This window comes from Medicago truncatula, chromosome 6 (assembly GCF_003473485.1).
Source record: "Medicago truncatula cultivar Jemalong A17 chromosome 6, MtrunA17r5.0-ANR, whole genome shotgun sequence".
Taxonomy (NCBI): Eukaryota; Viridiplantae; Streptophyta; class Magnoliopsida; order Fabales; family Fabaceae; genus Medicago; species Medicago truncatula.
This window is the reverse complement of record NC_053047.1, coordinates 25,640,109-25,654,157: the sequence shown is the minus strand read 5'-3', so window position 1 is coordinate 25,654,157 and position 14,049 is coordinate 25,640,109. Positions and strand designations below refer to the sequence as shown.

At 33.9% G+C, this 14,049-nt stretch overlaps 1 protein-coding gene across 9 annotated transcripts; it reads left to right on the top strand.

Annotated features, from left to right (window-relative positions):
- The first annotated feature begins 2,767 nt into the window (after positions 1 to 2,767).
- LOC25480494 (protein WHAT'S THIS FACTOR 1 homolog, chloroplastic) lies at positions 2,768 to 12,722 on the top strand. 9 transcript variants are annotated; one of them, XM_039826637.1, is made up of 12 exons: positions 5,516 to 7,515; positions 7,896 to 7,972; positions 8,653 to 8,832; positions 9,027 to 9,118; positions 9,677 to 9,779; positions 9,957 to 10,213; positions 10,346 to 10,477; positions 10,721 to 10,831; positions 10,997 to 11,125; positions 11,467 to 11,684; positions 11,769 to 11,922; positions 12,048 to 12,722. In XM_039826637.1, the coding sequence occupies exons 3-12, from the start codon at positions 8,655 to 8,657 to the stop codon at positions 12,264 to 12,266; spliced, it is 1,593 nt and encodes a 530-aa protein (XP_039682571.1). In that variant the 5' UTR covers positions 5,516 to 7,515; positions 7,896 to 7,972; positions 8,653 to 8,654; the 3' UTR covers positions 12,267 to 12,722. The 9 variants fall into 9 exon arrangements, 8 of the variants coding, with proteins under 8 accessions (XP_024630268.2, XP_039682571.1, XP_039682572.1 ...); XM_039826638.1 differs by having other exon boundaries at positions 8,641 to 8,832; XM_039826639.1 differs by having other exon boundaries at positions 5,525 to 5,605.
- The last annotated feature ends 1,327 nt before the right edge of the window (positions 12,723 to 14,049 follow it).

Genomic DNA, 14,049 nt, shown 5'->3' with positions numbered 1-14,049 from the left:
TCAATCACGTGATCCACCTTTCGAAGGTGTATGAAAGTGCATATATTCTATTGATAGTTTTGGAAACAAGGCATAATCTTTCCTGTGTTTTAACTTGAGCTCTGATTAGATGAATTTTGCATGGCACTTCTGGTAGTTATTGAACATGCCGTTCTCTTGTATGATAGCGAAAAGTAAAGAATTTTTCCGATTAAACCTGCTTTTGAGAAATCCAGTTACTCTGTATATTCTTTAGTATGTGAATATTTTTTCATGGTATTATTATGTTATTTGCAGGGCTGATAGTTTATACATATTTTCATCATAATTGGATTTAGATTGCTACTTTCTAGACTAAACTAACTGGAAAGTGAAACTGTTAACTAGTTGAATAAAGAAAACTATGACCTCACATCGTTGAATTTAACGTGTTACAACTTAAAATAGTTTTTGGAACCTCTTCAGCAAAAATCAATAGTTCTTTGAACAGGAATAATATGATTTCTTAAACTTGGCCATGAACTATTGTGGTTAGTACGTTAGTCTAAGACGATGGTTATGATGATGATCATCGCAAGCATGCATGATTTGGAGAATAATTCTAAGAAATAAAACTACTAGACGGTAGACACAATTTTATTATCCACTTATATTCAATGACACCCTAAACAATTTGGTCCTCTATCTCTAATGAAAGAATCATCAACAAAATTTGTTAACCAATATGCATGAATATAAGCAATGTTCAGAATCAAATATAATGTTTTTGCGTATAGCTATATTAGTATCAGCTAATGATATTTATACCGTTTTCATATTCATATGAATATATGTTAGACGAGTATCAGTGGATATTTAGCTATTTAGATATTTACAAATAGTTGCAAATATTAATGTGTAAAATCATTTTTATACAAAAAAATGCATTATTATAATATAATTGAAATCATGTAGAATTTATTCCTTAAATTGTATTATTAATAATTGTAACACATTAATGATCATTTTACAGTTGTTTCATGTGAAATTTGGACAATGTTTCTCGAAGCTACAAAGTCAAACTCTTACCACTGAGCAAACACCTCTAAGACTTATTTCTTCTATTTTGATAAGACAAAATATTATACTACACGCTTTCACTTTGACATCAAATTACTAATAAAAAAAAGATCATTAACTAGGAAATCCATTTATATTTTATTCCATGACAAGAAGATTTTTTTTTTTAAGTATTATGATAATTGTATAATTTTACTAATTTAATAATGGATACGGGTTTAAGCGAGTCATGTTCTTAAAAAATGTTTATTCTATTTTATATGTCTTTATAATTTTACTAAATCCAGATAATTTCATCCGCGCATGTGCATCTATTAACTTATAGGTTGTTAAAATATAGTTTTATTTTATTATATTCACTTGCATCCATTCAAATATTTGTCTCATACTAATCCGCGATAAATTTTATTTGCGAATATAATGCATACAACATTTTTGTCATTCTTAATTGTACATCTAACCCAGACAACCAGGTAAATACACTAATATTGTAAAAATAAAAATAAAAATACAATATAATAGCAAGTGATGTGATGATTACACATGTTTAGTGACTTATGTAAAAAACCTCAAAACGCAAGCCATTGATTGATTTGTAGAAGAAGCTTCAAGGGTTTTTGTTGGGTTTTTCTCTTCTACAGAGAAGATTTAAGGGGGTGTATTGGATTGAGATTTTAAAAGACTTTTTTGATAGAAAAAATCTTGAAGATTTTAAAAGACTTTGTTGGATTGTATTGATTTTGTGGGATTTTAAAAGACTTTTTTTGAAAGACTTTTTACAATCAAGATTCTTTGCAAGATTTTAATGGATTCATGATATAGATTTTAAAGGATTTTAATGGATTTTAAAGATTTTAAAAGGGTCAATAAATTTAAAGATACAGTACAGACCAAAAAATCTCAAAAACAAAAGTACAGTTATAAATCAACCGAAAAAAAACATTGAATCAATGAGTGTAATATTTCTTCAAAAAAAAAAAGACTATTAGATAATATACTACTAGCAGGTTGATTGATCTTAAAAATTCTGGACATATGATATCAAAATAAATAAACCTAAAAATAAATTATGTTAGTTTATTGATTATAATAATTTGATTGAAAAATGCATGTTACTGGTAGAAAAATGCAAGTAGAAAAATTATTATAATATCAATGAACGTAAAGTTATGATTTTTATAATAATTTGATATATAGGTAGATGGTAAATTAACAACAAGATTATACGGTACATTCTTTTTTTAATGAACGTAAAAGTTATGTTAAGAAAAGTGCAAGTTAGAGGCATGATGATTTTGACAATAAGTTTGCCAAACAAAATATATAACCTGCCATTGTTACAGTAGAACAGAAAAGAATTTAGAAGAAACGTAAAAAAAAATAAAATGAATTTGGAAGAGTATTACAAAATCTCAAGGCTATGTGTGAGAGATAGAAAAGTCTCAAGGTTAGGTGTGAGATTGTTAGTAGATACATTTTACACTAAACAATCTCACAAAATCCATTACTCACAACAATCCATTAAAATCCGTAGAGTTTTGAATATCAGCAGACAATTTTTAAGTTATGCAAAATCTCAATTGAATACCACTGTATTTCATTGGACTCATTAAAAAATCTTGAAAATCCACAAGAATGTTTTACATTCCTTAAAAATCTTGATTGAATACACAAGACTTTTATAAAACAAAAAAAGTATTTTAAAATCCTTTAAAATCTCAATCCAATACACCCCCTTAATATTGCGACCCAAAACTGTCTTCCAACTTCGTCTTCTTCTTTTTGCAACGAAACGTTACGTTACGATGAACATGCTGGATCGTTCTCGAATCTAAAAGGTGCGAAAAAAAATTATCCTCTCTAATCCTGATGTTATTTAAATTAATTAACAACAAGTTTTGTCTATAATGTTAGAATTAATTTGATTTGCAGAAGTAGCAGCTTCAAGGGTTTTTGTTGGGCTTTTCTCTCTACTCCTAAGAAATAGAAATGAAGTCACCTTAATTTCATTTCACTCTTCGTCAAACAAAGCATCGACGACACCGTTTCACTCTCTCCACTCTCTGCCATCTCTTCCACACAAATCCATTCCACTCACACCTACCTTTCCCTCCCTTACACCCCCCTCCTCGCCACTTCTCCACCACTCCCTTCCGCCGTCCACCACCCGACCCAAACGACCCTTCCACCCTCCTCAAGGAAGACGCTTTCTCCCTCATCTCCAATCTCTGGATTGAAAACTTCCGCCAACCCGATAAACTCATCACCAACCTCTCCTACACCCCTCGCTCCTCCATCCAACGCTCTGAACTCGAAGTAGTTTAACCAAACAGGATTGAGATTCACATTGAGGGTGAGATTGAAATTGGGGTTTTTAGGGTTTGATTCATCCCTGTTTATATTTGTAATCGCTGTTTAATTGATGTCCTTGATTCATCCCTGTTTATATTTGTTGAGATTTCTTATTGAAATTGTGTAATTGCTGAATACAAGTTTTGTTGTTGTTGCTGTAATACTGTTGAATACAAGTTCTGCTGCTTATTGAACTTTTGAAATTGTGTAATTGCTAGTTCTGTTGTGTAATTGCTGAATACTTTTGAAAGATATTGAAGAAAAAAACTATGGATGAGATCAGTAGTTTCATTACAACCACGTATAAAAGAATGTTATACTAAATCATGCTATAGTTTCATATTTGGTACAAAGAGATAGTTTCATACTTGTTGAAATGAGTTATCATGCATGTACTTGTCAACCATTTTTACTCAAAAAAAATAGGACATTTCTTCATGGAATGAACTTGTTAACTTGGGGTAAATCATTCTTACTTCCTACAATTGTATGTACATGACTTTGTTATCTCTTTCTTTCCTTTTGGTTATGAACCTTCTTACTTACTATTGTTGTTAATCACCTTATAGTTTTTTTTTTATTGTTGTTAATCACTCTTTTTATTTCCTTCCTTTTTACCTGTTATTAATTTACTATGATTTTTGTTTGTGGCAGGGGAGTTTAATTTGTTTATGAATGAAGATGCTATATCTGGGCTTAGCAAACACATTCAACCTCTTTTATTGACGAAAATACCCGCAACCTCTTAAAACCCCTGAACCATTTCAACAATGTCACTGTTCAACAACAACACAAATGCGTAAATGAAAACCTTCCCAAATTCAATGCGTTTCGGATTCATAGCAATCAATTCATGGAGAAAAAATTGCTGTTATTCGCATTGTGAACGATGGATGACAACAAGCAAACGAGTACAAGATCGAAGCAAGAAGAAAAGGGTTCACGAACTCGAAGCAGCAACAGAGAAATGGAAGATAACATCCAAAATCGTTTTTTTAATAGAACTTCTCGAACAAGAACCAGAAATTGTTATTCCCGTTCGATCCCTTTCACATTATCGTAAACAAATCAGCCTTCCAAAACCTCACAGAATCTCTGATTTTCTTCGCAAAACCCCAAAACTTTTTGAGCTCTATAAGGATCGTAATGGGGTGTTATGGTGTGGTTTGACGCAAAAAGCTGAAGTTTTGATGGAAGAACACAAAAGGGTCATTGAGGAAAATGAAGATAAAGCTGCTGAATATGTTACTAGGTTGCTTATGATGTCTGTTGATAAACGTGTTCAGTTGGATAAAATTGCGCATTTTCGAAGAGATTTTGGGTTGCCAATGGATTTTAGAACTCATTGGGTGCATAAGTATCCTCAGCTTTTTCGTGTGGTAAAGCCTTCTCTTGATGATGTTGAGTTTTTGGAGCTTGTTTCTTGGAATTCTGAATGGGCTATCACAGAGATTGAGAAGAAGAATAAGATGATTGTGGAAGGGGTAACCGAAACCGAACATACTCCGGGTTTGCTTTCTCTGCCATTTCCTTTGAAATTTCCTGCAAATTTTAAAAGGGTGCATAGTTATTATGGTGAAAAGATAAATATGTTTCAGGAGAGGACTTATTTGTCTCCTTATGCCGATGCGAAGGGTTTAAAACCGGGTTCTTTAGAATTTGATAAGAGGGCTGTTGCTGTTATGCATGAATTGCTTAGTTTTACAGTTGAGAAGAGGTTGGTGACAGATCACCTTACTCACTTTCGTTGGGAGTTAGTTATGCCTCAGAAGTTGATGAGGCTTTTACTCAAACATTGTGGTATTTTTTATGTTTCTGAGAGGGGGAAAAGGTTTAGTGTGTTTTTGACAGAAGCTTATGAAGGTTCGGAGCTGATTGAGAAATCTCCTTTGTTTTTATGGAGGGAGAAGCTTCTTAGTCTTGTTGGTTATAGAGGAAGGAAGAAGAAGTTTGAGGCGGATAGTGATAGTGATGAGGAAGGCGGTGATGGTTTGCGTTTGCTTCAGAGTGATTCTGATGAGGAGGACTTGAATGTGGAGCTTGAGCAACAGGATACCTTGGAGTACAAGGATCCTTTACTTGAGGACGATTCTGAGATGGATGTTAGAGGGATTTCGTGAGTGTGTCAATTTTTTATAACTTATTGAGGTGGAGGTTTGTCATATTTCAATTCAAACTTCAGTTACCTCAAGAACATGCAATTTAATACCTCATTGTAAGTCAATTTTGCATTGCTTTGTATCTTTCAACAAACTTGATCTCTTTTATGCATGAAAAAATGTATACGAAATAAAGGTTGTTTTTGTACCTGCATGCATTGTTGTTAATTAATGGCTATATGGTAGGAGGGACATTTTTTTTCTTTCCGGACATTTGGGCATGGGAAAACCAAGACAACATGGTTTTCTTGTTCAGCTGAAGAGTAAATATGGAGTGAATAATTTTGGAGGATAATTAAATGCATCTTTAATAACAAAACATGATTAATTCTAGGCTCTAATATTACTAAAGAGGATTGATAAATTTGGTAGTCGTACCTGGATGGTTCTATCTTTACCCAGTTAAGATGACTGTATTATCAACATAAACCAGTGTGTGATATGCAGGACATCTTTGGACCTCGATCCATAGCTCTAAAAAAACCTCACGGTTACACGCTGCATTCGATCTCGGCCATCGACTTGAGATCGTCGGTTCACATTACACCTTCACTAAATTAAATCTCAACTGTTTGATTCTAGATTGGATGGCTGAAATCAACAACAGCGGCACACAGTAACTGTGTGTAATCTAAATCCGATATCTTTTATCTTTTCATGGAAAGGAATTGGTTTAAAGTGCATTAATCATTAGTTTGGTTTACTGCACTGGTTGATTTCATATAATTTTTTGTGAGTAGTGATGTTCAGTAAGAAAATTTGATGTCCGCGGTAGGGAATAAAAGAAAAATTATGGAAGGAAGAAAAGATAATTAGTGGGGGATTTTGAATGTTTATTATTGTTTTTAATGTGGAGAGTCCCAGGTGAATGGTAATGTGTGAGTGTTTTTTAACAGAGGACAAGCGGGGGTTTATGTCAATTGGAAAATTAAGGGAGGTGAGTGTTGAGTTTAAAACTGGAGGGAGTTGTATGCGATATTTAATGAAACCTCAAAGGGATGTGAATGTAATTTCCCTATATTTTAAGTATATGCAAATCAGCTACTTGAGGGGATCATTTAATCAATCACATTTGAGGCCAATATTTTTTAGGCCCTGTCAAACATTAGTATTAGCCTAAAAGTCTAGGGTGTGATGTTAATTGCTCAATGGGATTTAAATTTGCTTCAACAAAGATGATTAGTGTGTCTTTCACAAAGGGAAATATATTTAGTGAAGGGAATGATTTGATTACTTGTGACATGGAAAAAATTGAGAAAGGATTGACCATCTCTTGTTCAGAAGTTGCAAACCTTTTTAACAGACAAATCTAAAATTACATGCTAGTCAGCATCGACAAGTTATGGTCAATTTATTTGGATATTTTCAATGTTTTAAAAACTAGGTCAGTTCGACAATTGGATTAATTCTAGTTATACCTTAGTCTGGTTGAACCGGAATGAGCTAGTTGAACCGCAGCGGGTTCAACTATTCTTACAACTTTTTTTTTTTTATTTACTTTTTAAATATTTATTTATTTGTCATCTGGTTCAACCATGGTTGAACCGCTTGAACCATGACCCAAAGATCTCACCAGTTCGATTTCCGATCCAATTTTTTAAACACTGTATATTGAATTGGTCAATGGTTTCTTTGATGTTCCATTTTATTCAATTTGAGAAGTTAGAATGTCAATCGTCCTAAAATGGCCAAAAGTCAAGCAGAGCAAATCTTTGTCCTGTTATTGTCAAATCATTAATTTAATGTGACACGTAAGTGATGCTTATCTATTTTATTGTTGTACTTTTCTTTGTTATACGTTACTATTATGGACTTGTATTTAACTTTGGCAAGTTGGTTGGAATCAACCCTCATCTTTTCCTGCTATGGTCTTCATTATTGGTCATATTTACTTTGCTTCCTATCTTGCTGTAAGTCTCTGTCAAAATTTAATGGAAGAGACTTCACTGCTTCACCTAGATGGATGGTGAGTCTCCAAATCATTACTACCCTATCTGCTTTGCCAACTATTTTAAAAGGCAGTGTCTGTTGCAGGAACTTGAATATGTCTGTACTGTATTCACGTGACATTAGGAAGTTCTTGGCTAAATCATTTTTTTTTTTGTTGCAAAATCTGAATCTGTTTACTTAGTTATATGATTAATGTTGTTAAATAATGGCTATAGCGGCAAGGGAGATACCTATATTTACGAATAACATCTCTTAAACTATAATTAGCTAAAATGGAAAAACATGTGAAAGCCAAAGTTAAATTAAAAACTTATTTAAATCTACATAAAATATGAAGGGTCCATGACATGACAATGACATTGATTCAATATTTGAAATTGGTTCCCCCTGTTTCAGAGAGAATAAGCATCATCATCTCCGATGGCACTGATCATCATGGTTGAAGTTGAAGCATCACTCAGACTCAGACCCAGGTAAAGCTCATTGTCCCCTTTGCGTTGCGCTCACTTTAAGATAATTCCATAATAATCTCTCTCTGCCACTTTCCGTTTCATTTCAATTTCAACCCAAACACAAGCATGGTTCCCGTTACTCATTATCTTTGACCCACTTTTCTTTTCTTTTCTCTCTCTTAACAAGTCACATGCTATTCCAATTCACAAAAAAGCACTGTTTTTTTTTTTAATTTATTTATTACCGAAATGGAATCACACACAAAAAGAAGATTGAAAACTCTGATTGTGACTCTTCCTCACACCACTGCACTATATTCAAAAAATTCCCTTTTCTTATTGTCCTTTACTTCTTCTGCACACTCCATAACAAACCCACATTTTTTACATCCTAAAAATTCATTCTTTGTCTCCAATTCTATAACCCCTTTTGTCCAGATTCCCCTTTTACCCTCTCTTTCCTCTTAATTTTCCCAATTTGTTCAAAAATTTCACCTTTTCCAAATTGGGTTTGTTCTGCATGATGAATTATTGCTAATCAAATATTAAAAATTAATTTTTTGGTCAATGAGGAATTGTTTATAAGTTATATAGATTTTCAATTGCTTGTTGATGAAGAGAAGCTTTTGTTTTTAAAAGTGTTGCATAGTAAAAAATATAAAAATTTCTTGTTTTGTTCACTGTTTTAGTGGTGGTAACAGTTATGGGTGGTGAGGGTAGAGTTGAAGTTGTGAGTGGCAAAGGGTGCTCGAGGCTGTTTTCGTCTTCAATCAGAAATCTTCAACCATTGGACCAAATGTCTCCTGTTTCATCCTCTCCGCAATTGCCATCAAATGCTCCTTTTGCTGGTCTTGTTATATGTGTTACTGGTTTATCCAAAGGTTTGGATTCATTTCTTCTATGATTGATTGGATTTCGTTTCTTTTTTCTTATCTTACTTCAAGTCATTGCCTAAATTCTACAAAATTGTTTTTATAGCATGTTCATATACCTGAGCTTGAAAAGGTGTATATTTTTTATTGATATTCATACTGTGATGTTGTTAATGTTATTCTATGAATTGGCGTTTTGGCAGAAGCAAGGAATCAGGTCATGGAGGCTACAGAGAGATTAGGTGGCCAGTATAGCCCCAATCTGCATCCTCAATGTACTCATTTGGTGGTTCAGATATCCTTTCCTTCTAAATTATCTTGAATTTTCCTGTATAACAATAACAATAGCATGAGCATGATGATGTGCTGTGGTAGGAGGATGTGATTTACATATACTTATATGAACACATTGGAAAAAAGTTCTGTTAAATCCTGAAAATTGTTTTCTTAACATTTTTGGTTGTGTGAGAGAAGTAATTTTGGTCCCGTATCAGTATTTCTACTTTATCCCGGTAGTGTTAAATAGTGGCTATAGTAGTACTGTAGTGCTATCGCATAGCAGATTTTGAACAGACCACTATTGTTCTGCGATACATTATTTAGTACGAAATATGGTGAAGTAGCGGCGCTATAGCGCTGCTGCACAGCGGAATTTGAACAAACCTCTGTTTTCTGCGATTTGCAATTGACAAAACTGGTTTATCTAAATTTATCTGTTCTGCGCTCATCAATATCTTATTATGTTATACTCAGTGCACCTCTTATGAACCATGATCATGGTTGTTGATTGCCATCTGTTTCCACAGCATGGATATTTCTGTAGTACCATCATGAAATCTTTAACATTTAGCACAGTTTTGGTGGACGCAAATTTGAGCATGCGCTGAAGCATGGAACAAAAAATGGTCTCTTTGTTGTCACACTGGGTTGGTTTGTGGATAGTGTCAGGAAAAATGGTAATTAAGTTCATTTAATTTATAGTCACGTTTTAATTTTTTTTAGCTGCTATGCTTGAAGTCATGCACAATACAGAACCTGACACACATCTTTTGTGATATTTATGAATTCTAATTATACTTACTGATATTTGTGATTGTTATGACTTGAATGCATTTTCATTTTGTTTACTACAGTAAGGTTGACCGAATCACTTTATAGTTTGAAGAGTTATGGGGATAACGATATGAAGTTGGATGATTTTAGACTGCTTCCCGGGTACACAAATGCTGGAAATTGTCTTCCTGCAAGAATCCATGAAATCAAGCATACTCATCATGCTGAAGAATTTCGAAGATTCTCTGGTGCAGAGTCTAACAGAAGTTTGGACTCAAGTTTGTCTGGTTGCTCCATCTACGTTGATCCAGGCATTTCATCCGAATTGCAGAACAAGGTAAATTTATGCGATATAGCAATAAATATCTAGACATTTTGTAATGGTTTCAGTTTCCTCTGTTTCAGTTAGGCTAGCGTATGACTGAAGTGTTCTCGGCTGACACATTTAGATGCTTTACATGTTCGATAGGTTGCTGAAACTGCATCCAGAGAAGGTGCTAGTTTGGCAGACCAATGGTTTGTTGGCTGTAATGTTAGTCATGTAGTCACTGAAGGGACATCCATTCAAAGATATCTTGGATACTCTAGTAACCTCATTACAGTGAGTGCTTCTACATTGTAATTTAGTGCTTATCTAAACATTTAGAATAATCTTTTGGAGGCATGCAATTTTTTTGAAGCTCGAACAGTTTTCTCCTCCCACTTGTTTTGCTTTTTTTTTTTTTAACGGTCCCTGTACATCTTCTGGAAGACATAAATATGTTGTTAATATTATGCGATAAGTAGGCCCATACCGTATTATTTATATCACAATGGCATCTTTTTGATGTATGATATATTTCAGCCAGTGTGGATTCTCAAAACAGCTAAGGAGAAACAAGTACAAAGGCTTGTTAGCATGTCTGTTGATTTGGCAAGACAAGTTGGCCTGATGCTTGATGACATTTCAGGAAAGGTAATTTCTCAATACATAACTAGATTTCCCTCCTTATCTTGGAATTGTAAATATCAAGATTAAACTTGCTAATTTTCAACAAACCACTCAAATTTGGTTTGCAAAAACATCCTAGACTTCCCTCATTTTCTTGGAATTGTGATCTGAATTTCATTGACATAACAGGAAATAGTAAAGCAAAAAGTCCATGATGATCTTCAGGGAAGTAAAAGTGAAATTGGTTGCAAAGAAAGACAACAAATTGTAAATTCAGCGAAAAATGGTGTCAGAAGTCGCCGTGGTCGTCGAATGCAGGTCAGCATTACATTGATTACCTCCACTTTTGTCTTTTCAGTGGAGTTGGATTTCAATACCCATGTAATTGTGTGTCTTAGAGGCTGCACACTCCACCTCTAAGTTTGTTGATTTTGCTCATCTACTATACATGTGATTTGAGTTGGTAATTTGGTATGCATTAGAGAATTTTGAAAGTTCCTCATTCTTAACATTTTGGTCTATGAAACTGGATTTCCATATTGGAATATTTAATTTCGAGCACTATCCACCCGTCTTTAGTTTGTTATCTTTTTTTAAATAAGTACTAAAAGTTGAAGATATGAGTCAATTGTTAACTTAATTTGAACGTTCTTTTGCAGACTTGTCAGACTCCGATCCGTCCGATTACACCCAATAACCTTCTGGACTCTATCTGTTGGTCAATATCGGAAGCAACTTCAACTGCTTCCATTTACACAGACTCTTTCAGTGCTGAAGATCCTAGTGAAAATCATACCTCAATATTTTTTTATGCAAAAGGGGATGGGAAGGATTCAGATGCTTCATTTTCACACTCCACACGTCCTCTAACAGAAAGGTTGTTCTCAATTTGTGGCCTGATGGGTATATTTTTTCCCGATGTAGTAAACATGGCTTAATATTTCATTTTGGTTTTTTGCAGTGAGAAGTCCGAGTTGATATTTAAAAACCATTTTCTCACCATACTCTTCCCTGTGGACCGGTTTTCCGAGATCGGCGCTTCCACAAGAACGTTGTTCAGCCATAACGGTTTTACATGTATTCAGGTGTTGGATCATATCCATGCATTTTATCAGGTAAAAGGAAACTTGCAGGCCTTATTGGCATTTGTTATAATACGGCTTATATTGTTCATTACGTGTCTCTCATTCATCTAGAACTGTCACTAATGAGACAATGGATGTGGCAATTTTTGTGATAGGAGAACATGTCAAGCCTTGAAATAGATGTGGCGATTCATACAGATTCAAGACATGCGGACAGGCTTCGATCAGTTTACTCAAGTAAGGAAACAGCGGAGCGTGGGTATGTGATGTTGAAACGAATTGAATTTTTGGGTAGTCGTACGAGTTTTGAAATGTTGAAGCGCGTGAGTGGAGACAACAACTCCAATGTGTATGAGTTATTACTTAGGGCATAAGGTAAATTAGAAGCTGAAAGTTACAATAGCTAGTTACTGCTAGCATCTGTATTTTACAAGAATTGTATCTGTTACATTAAGATGCGTTGGTGGAATATGTCACTTGAGTAGGGTGTGCCCAAAATGGGGACTGTGAATACAAGAAATGGGGAATTGGCTATATGGAAAAAGATAACTTACACTCAAAAGGTTATCTATAAAAAGATAAGGGAAATGTTAACTGGTGGCACTCTTTAAGAACCATTAATAGCAAGTTTTCTAAATTTGTGATCCTTAAAGGATTTATTACATTTGTAACATCCTTCTTGGGGGCACTCGTTAACAAGACCCGATAAAATAACTACACACCCCAAGTCTTGAAAAGGATTTAATTTTTACTTTTCAACAATATTTATTTATTTGAAATGCTAAGATTAACGAAAATTTTGTAAGAGTACGAGTTGCGAACCACTTGAACTTTTGGTTTTTCATTGTTACGGTTATTTATATTGTTTTGGCACAAATATCATTTCTCTTTACTTATTGAGGATGGAATCATAAAAAGGTAAATTTAGATTATTTTTTAAAGATTATTGAAGGTCGTGAATGAAAAGTTTAAATTGGTTTTCACTTTTTATTTGGTGAATTGATAAAATGTAAATGGAATGGAAAAATTTGTTGAAATATTAGGCTGGCAAGGCTTCAAAAGTCAATTGTTGTGGTTGTGCGAATTAAAAAGCTTTGTTCTACAAATTATTATGGTGTTGATACAATACCCTCTATCTCATCTATTTGCAAAAATAATTTGTTCTGAAATAACCGTTTCTTTGGAGTCAATTATATATTTTTTCCAATTGCGCCATCTAATTAATATTACATGCATCACTCTCAATTCAATGTACGTCTATGATAACGTTAAATTTATCAACACTTGATAAAGATAACACGAAAAATACTCTTTTCTCTTTTATTTATACATTTTTTTTAATTTGTGTGAAATGCTCAAAATATCAAACACTTTTTGTTCAAAAAAGATGAGATTCCAATTAGTTTCCATGGTCTCTCTTGCGCGTTAGTGTTTATTTGTAATGAAAGTTTAATATTTGGACTAATCCCTCAAAGCTTCATTTGTATTTGATTTGTGGTTTTAACCGTTTTATTGGTTATACCGCCTGGAATGTAGCAATTTAGTTTTGCTTTAGGGCTCAAGGTTGGTCACAAATCTAGATCCTTTTTCTCCTCATGAATTCTGCTTGCGAAGTTTAATCATGCACTCAAAATACTGGTATGGTATCCGTAGCACTATGTCTTTCAGGAAATATATCTTGGGTTTCCTATCCCTTCCAACTTCCAAGGAAGGACTAACATTTCAACTCATGCATACTTTACGTTAAAGAAATCAATGTGTTGATTTCTTAAGCTTGGTGGTTCCCATCATGATAGTGGATAGGAAGGAGTAACATGGCTGTTAATTGATGTTGTGGTTGATGAATCATTGCTTGGGTATGCATATTCATGAATTGAGGATGAAAATTTGAATTGTTGTTGGTGTTTTGGTGGAAATGATGAATTTGTCCAATTGTCAAGTGTTTTCAAGTTTGATTGAGTCTTTGTGAGTCTTTTTAGTCATATTGACCTATAAACATGTTCTGGAAACACAATTTGGGCGATGAGGGATCAAAATTGGGAATTTGGGATGAAAAGGGGTCCAAACCCGTAACTTTTTCTGAAAACCTGTGAAGGTTCGCTTAGAGGTTCGCTTAAGCGACCTGGTAAGCGAACATTCATACTTTTTCTGGGTTCA